At 47.4% G+C, this 6,921-nt stretch overlaps 1 protein-coding gene across 2 annotated transcripts; it reads right to left on the bottom strand.

Annotated features, from left to right (window-relative positions):
* Positions 1 to 530: 530 nt before the first annotated feature.
* LOC136580900 (uncharacterized) lies at positions 531 to 6,902 on the bottom strand. Of its 2 annotated transcripts, none has more exons than XM_066581812.1 (4): positions 6,770 to 6,902; positions 4,447 to 4,804; positions 2,665 to 2,789; positions 531 to 2,556 (listed from the first exon to the last, which is right to left on the bottom strand). In XM_066581812.1, the coding sequence occupies exons 3-4, from the start codon at positions 2,700 to 2,702 to the stop codon at positions 681 to 683; spliced, it is 1,914 nt and encodes a 637-aa protein (XP_066437909.1). In that variant the 5' UTR covers positions 2,703 to 2,789; positions 4,447 to 4,804; positions 6,770 to 6,902; the 3' UTR covers positions 531 to 680. The 2 variants fall into 2 exon arrangements, with proteins under 2 accessions (XP_066437909.1, XP_066437910.1); XM_066581813.1 differs by lacking the exon at positions 6,770 to 6,902 and adding an exon at positions 6,287 to 6,717.
* Positions 6,903 to 6,921: the final 19 nt, after the last annotated feature.

The following is a 6,921-nucleotide window of genomic DNA, read 5'->3' as shown; positions in this document are numbered from 1 at the left end:
GAAGTTATCCTGGAATCCCGACAGTTCGCGCTCCCCAATAATACTTTGTGGAGATTTGAATGCGACCCCAGACTCCTCACAGTGATTGCTCCTGCACCATCACCCCCATTCTCCACACAACACTGCTGCAACATGACCCCCATTCTCCACACACATCCACTCATACTCAGTCTTCCGCCTGCCCACTCACACAGCCAAGGAGTGGTGCATCAGCTAACCCATATCTAAGACGTGATCTAGGAGAACCATTCCCGTTGCTTGTATTGCTGTATATGGCAGAAGTCAAATAGAACTAGGCTGATGTAACTACGTGCAGATCTCAAAAAGGGGCGGTAAATCAGCTAACCCCTATCTGAGACGAGAACCAATCAGGTTGCTTGGATTGCTGTATAGAGATGAAGTAGCATGGAAAATGTTAATATACGCGCTTGGAGCCCTACCAGGATAAGGGAAGTATTCAATTTCACTCTGACAAAACCCCTTTAAATAAAACCAATAAAACTAAAAAAAAAAAAAAAAAAAGTCTCAAATGCTTTTCTGAACCTTGATGTTTTATTTAGAAATAACTCCTTAAATGTAAACAATTTTTAAATCTAAACTCTTCAAAAACATATTGCCAAGAGACGGTGTTCTCTCTGGAGCTCTTCTCTTTCAGCTAGATCCTTTTTGTGCATCTATGCTCAAGTAAAAGATTTATTAGAAGGACGACTGCTTCGTAAACCCCTCCTTGCTTGACTACGCAATCGGCCTCTTGCTGTTGGTTGCACACGTATCCTTCTTGCCTTCTTGCCCATTGAACGTACGAGTGTCAGAAATGAAGGATCAGTTTGTAATGCAAAGTAGCTATTGTGAAAAGCTTCAACTGTAGCTGTAAATTCAGATGGATTGTTTTGCAGCATGCCTAGATCATTAGCATATGCATTGCACAGTCTGGTGGTTTCTGCCATATAATTCACTGCAGGTACTGATTCCAGCAGTTTACTGTTGTTTCCATTAATACAGTTCGGTTCTTCTACCGCATCACCTTCCGCCTGTGGTTGTAACTTTTGAGGACTCTGAAAAAACGATGATCCTAACCAACCTTCAAAAAGGTTATTATTACCTGTTGCAACCCAGAACAGGAGTTCATTGGTCTTAGAGTCTGAATGAAATCTTTTTCGACAACTGCTATTTTCCTGGAGAGTAATTGCATGTTGGTGCTGGCAAGGTCCACCATTTCTGCCTATATAACATTCACACAGCCCTAACGGTAAATCCACAGCGTACCAGACATCATCCATTCTACTTGATTGGACTTCGTACAAGCCATTATACAAGCCATTTTCCACTTGTCTTACTCGAAGATCCTTGCACTGGTTTTTATTGATTTTGTACCCAGATTGTAGTTTAGACCTTCCAGTAACAACATTAATAATTTTTCTTTCGTAGTACACACCTAAATCCGAAATGATGAACTGCAAAAGCTGCACAACGCTGCATGCTCTGTTACGTAGAAAAAGTTTATCTTTAAGAACACGAATGGCAGATTCAGTTATGTTGCTTGCGTTCTTCCCATGACAAGTCAGGTCTTTTTGGAAGCACAATGCCCAACGCTCACGACGGCGGCGAAGATTTTCAACGTAAAGTCTAAGGTCAGGAGAAAAACGCTCAGTGGCAATAAGATAGTTAAATTTTTCTTCAAATTCCTCTGGTGAACTGCTGTGCAAAAGTAGCCTTATTTTTGTAAAGATCCCCTGTCTTTCCTGTTTTAAAAAGCCATGCTCAGAGTCAAGTAACCAACGCCAAAGAGCTTGCAAAACATGAACGATGCATAAAAATATGGTGGCACTCGGAAATACAGTTTCTATAGCATTCTGTTGAGCCTTAGAATCGGCCGTTAGGAAAGCAACTGGGCCAAGTTTTCCTCTGCCACCAAAGGCACGGTCGGTTAAAAGTAACTTGTAATCTTGAAGAGCTTGAATAAGTACTTCCTCGGAGTCAGAACTGGTTAACAAAACCCCAAGGGGCAGGCCACCCACACAGCTGTCAGTCATTATTAAGAATATTCTGCAGTTGTATCGGTCGGCATTCCCGGACGAGTCGATAAAGCAAATCCTCCCAGAACTCTCCAATGTGTGAACCCTTTCCATAATAGGTGTGCATATACTAATGCAAAAGTCGTCTGATAAAGTGCTGCAAGTAATCTTAATACCTTGACTTTTTAAGTCTTCTACTCTGGAAACAATTGACTCCAAAATCTTCTCTTTTGTAAAATCACCATATTCTTCTCCAAATAGTGTAGCGTACAAACTTTGCACCCACCATAGTGAGGGACACGGAGCAGCCTCGCATGCAATCGGACCATATTCTTCATCGTATTGCTCCATCAGGTCCAGTTTATGGAGTTTCAAAGCATCTGATGGGCCATTACCAGCTTTGAAAAACTCAAGAAATTTTGAGCGTACTTCTAACCCGACGTCTTGGACCTTCAGGCTCTCTGCTGATTGAACTGTGTGATTGTGAGCACCAGAAAATTCAACCACAGTGGGGTAGTCAGGCAGAAACTCATCAGCTGACCTTTAAGAAAAAAATAAAAAAATTAACCATGCGATTTGCTTAATTACGAGCGTTTGCAAAGTTATTTGCTAATAAAATTTCTAAACCTCTATAGGCTGAACACCGCACCTGTTTATCTTGGCCACTACTTTAATGGTTACAGACATCGTATTTGGACAATTGGTATGTTCTTCCGAAGGGCTTTTTACTTTGTGAGAATCTGGTCTAGTATTGTGATGGCACCTGTACGACTTCTAGAAAAATAATAAGAGCAATTAGTGTACCCAATAATACAGAAAACATTAAAATACTCAAAAAAAATCTTCTTGAATATATTTTCCAGGGTATAAGATGACTGCTCCAAAGTCAGCGGTCATCTTATACGCCAGGTATCGTCTTATCCGGCGGGTGCTGCAAGCAGCTGGATACTTTCTGGTTGCATCATCGCATCACCACGTCTGACAGATAGGCTGACGGCAGAGAATCGCGACAATTCGCAGCATGTTGCGAGTTGCCGGCCACGAGTGTAGAATCGCAATCATTCTCAGCTTGTAGACACAGGGTCAGTGCTTCAGACGGCGGGATTCGCTGGCAAAATCGCGCCCGCGGACAGGGGGCCTTATACGGCAAGTACATCCCAAACTCTGTATTTTAACTGGAAAAGTCGGGGGTCGTCTTATACGCTGAAAAATATATTAAATCCCCCCCCCAGAAATTTCTCACCAGCGCTTTTAAGAGTGTCATACACCCATTCCATTAGTTCTACAAATTTACTTTTCTTCTGACCAAATTATGCATTGAACCATTTACGGTATAAGACGCCCCCCCAACTTTACTCCCCAAAATTTGAAAGTAAAATTTTTTAAACATAATACAGCACAGATTTTTAATCTGTACTGTAGTATGTTTAAATACTGTCCCTAGTACCCGGGTCGGGCCCCCTTAGGCCTTATGCCCACGGCTGTGACGGGCTCCACAAGCGGAATACCGCAGCGGAGTCCGTCACATGCCCCCCCCCCCATATTCCCCTCCGGATCCACCGCTTGTAGTTCCACATAACGCTCCAGCGCATGCGAAGTACAGCGCATGATGCGCCGGCAGCGTCATATGACGTGCTTGGCATATTCACACTATACTTCCACTGTGCTACAGCAGAAGTATAGCATGACAGGCAGCTTCCATTGACTACAATGAAAACCGTCCGCAGGTATACATGCAGCAAATAGGACATGCTGCAGGTAATTTCATGCGGTGGAATTCCACAGCATGTACATTGAGTTATTAGGTTCAATAGAACCTATTAGCTGCAGTGAAACGCGCTGGAAATCCGGCCGTGGGAATTAGGCCTTAGCACTGCGAAGCAGAGAGCCGCGGCGCCATGCAAAGGGTGCCCGACCCGTGAAACAGCGGTGTAGTCAGGAAAATCGTGCTAATTCAGCGCGGTTTTCCTGACTACAATGTATAAGCTTTTGGGGTTAAATTTTTGTTAAAAAAAATAAAAATTGCGTCTTATACACGGTAACCAACCTATCTATCATCCACATCCAGAAAAGGGTAAAGACGACGTTTGGCTGTAACGGACCTCATCTTTTAACCCTTTCCAATCCACTGTCTGACGTCTGAAGACATTCTGATCGAAGGCTGTACAGCTCCAATGTTGGAAGACGTCCGGCAGGGTATTCTTACTGTAGATTACTGGCCGCTCTGTTGTTGGGGGTCTCTCCAGCATGTCCTATATTGCAGTACTGGCTCTAGCCAGCAGATGGCGCCATTGTATAATGGCAGAAAGAGAAAGCCCCCTAGGAAACCCTGAATCCAAAATTGGATTGCAAAGGGTTAACTGTATTTTTCACTTGAAATAAGTTTTTTTTTAAAGCCTAACCATATAGCGATTGTCCACATCCCGCTTACCTCTAATAACACTCCATCGCCCGTGCCGCTGCTGCTTCCTCGTAAGACTCTAAGTTACATCGTTTAACTTTTCATACTCTTCCTTCCATTGCAGAAATTCCTCTTCCGTTTCGCAGCGTAATCTCAGAAGGACGGAACTATTACTTTTGGAGACCAAAACCCCGCTGTTTGTAGGAATAATGAAATCATTTTCTTCAGTAGCTTCCATTTTGCATTAACTCTCCGCGTGCCGATCTCAAAAGGCGGAGTCAGCTGACCAATATCTATGACGAGAACCAATCAGGTTGCTGGAATTGCTGTAGTGATCGACTCGTGTGGATAATGTCAATCTGCGGTCTGACTCCCGACATCCTCCATGCTGCAGAAATAAAACAGTAAAACCTAAGAGCGGGGCGAGATCCCAAGAGAGCCGCAGAGGTGGAGGAAGCAACTTTACAATCGCGCAGAGGCCCCCGCGCACATGCTAGCGCACCACCAGGCAGTAGCCTAACACGCATACCTGCATACACACACGGATATGCGCCATAGTCACACAACGCAGCATACGTACGGCATAAACATGAGCACGCTCCACCTCCGCTCCTCAAAACAAAATCGCCCATTCAAATCAATAGAGGGAGGGGGGGGGGTATTAAAGACTATTCACGTGTTTCTGTGGTTAACCCTTTCATGACATCATTTGAGACATTTTTACACAAGCTGCAAAACATTCATTGAAAAAAAATAATAAATTGCATAAACATGAGATGCCAGCACCGCGCCACGCACACTGCCCCTCCGCTCCTCGCCAGCTTACCGAGGGTCTGATCGCGCTCCGGTGACTGCCACTGACGGCTCAGCAGCGGCCCTCATGCACAGGTCTAGCCATCCTGCAGAGTTTTTATTCCACAACACTTCTGCTCGAGCCAACCCAAACCAACCAACCGCTGCGAAGCAGCCAACCCAAACCAACCAACCGCTGCGAAGCAGCCAACCCAAACCAGCCAACCGCTGCGAAGCAGCCAACCCAAACCAGCCAACCGCTGCGAAGCAGCCAACCCAAACCAGCCAACCGCTGCGAAGCAGCCAACCCAAACCAGCCAACCGCTGCGAAGCAGCCAACCCAAACCAGCCAACCGCTGCGAAGCAGCCAACCCAAACCAGCCAACCGCTGCGAACCAGCCAACCCAAACCAACCAACCACTGCGAACCAGCCAACCCAAACCAACCAACGCGAACCAGCCAACCAACCACTGCGAACCAGCCAACCCAAACCAACCAACCACTGCGAACCAGCCAACCCAAACCAACCAACCACTGCGAACCAGCCAACCCAAACCAACCAACCACTGCGAACCAGCCAACCCAAACCAACCAACCACTGCGAACCAGCCAACCCAAACCAACCAACCACTGCGAACCAGCCAACCCAAACCAACCAACCACTGCGAACCAGCCAACCCAAACCAACCAACCACTGCGAACCAGCCAACCCAAACCAACCAACCACTGCGAACCAGCCAACCCAAACCAACCAACCACTGCGAACCAGCCAACCCAAACCAACCAACCACTGCGAACCAGCCAACCCAAACCAACCAACCACTGCGAACCAGCCAACCCAAACCAACCAACCACTGCGAACCAGCCAACCCAAACCAACCAACCACTGCGAACCAGCCAACCCAAACCAACCAACCACTGCGAACCAGCCAACCCAAACCAACCAATCACTGCGAACCAGCCAACCCAAACCAACCAATCACTGCGAACCAGCCAACCCAAACCAACCAATCACTGCGAACCAGCCAACCCAAACCAACCAATCACTGCGAAACAGCCAACCCAAACCAGCCTATACCTCAGGTTGCTGAAGCTGCTGAATACGGCTGAGCTGTTACAAAACTGGCCAATATGCCCGCCGGCCTGGAGCAGACTGTACGGGGCCCCGGGAGGCATATTAGGCTTTTACTCTCAGACTCGGTCCGAACAGCCAATGAGGTTGAGTCAGGGAACCCAAACAACCAATCAGGTTGCTGAGGAGACCCAGCACCGCACAGAGGGCGGGAACAGAGTGCGCGCGGGAAGTCCCACAGCGCCAGAGTACGGGAGGAAAAACCGACAGCCGGCAGTTACACTACACACAGCGGGGGGCGCTAACACAGCAATATTATCCAGCTCCGCACAGGACGGAGCAGCGGCGCTAAGATGGTCACCGCGCTTCGCCACAAAATGGCGGCTCCATCCTACACGTTCATGCCAGGCGTCCCTTCCCGCAGTAGCCGCTCCGCTTACAGCATCACAGACCTCTATACACTCCCTGCGGCCGCGGCCCGCCACTTACCGGCGGCAAAGCATTCCTCGCTCAGCGCCTCACAAAACATGACCGCGAACAAACCCCGTGCGCGCGCCAAATAGGTGTGACGTCACCAAGCGAGAGCGAGGCTCCAGTGCCGAGCTGGAAGGGCAGATCACGTGACGTCCTGAGAGCGCGCA

Source organism: Eleutherodactylus coqui, chromosome 10 (genome assembly GCF_035609145.1).
Source record: "Eleutherodactylus coqui strain aEleCoq1 chromosome 10, aEleCoq1.hap1, whole genome shotgun sequence".
Classification (NCBI taxonomy): Eukaryota; Metazoa; Chordata; class Amphibia; order Anura; family Eleutherodactylidae; genus Eleutherodactylus; species Eleutherodactylus coqui.
This window is presented reverse-complemented; position numbering and strand designations above follow the sequence as displayed.

Excerpts from the sequence above, each read along its gene's own strand:
- LOC136580900 (XM_066581812.1), bottom strand. The coding sequence starts at position 2,702 with ATGTCTGTAACCATTAAAGTAGTGGCCAAGATAAACAG. Across the intron at positions 2,557-2,664 it reads GTAGTGGCCAAGATAAACAG|GTCAGCTGATGAGTTTCTGC; the intron begins GTGCGGTGTTCA and ends TTTTTCTTAAAG.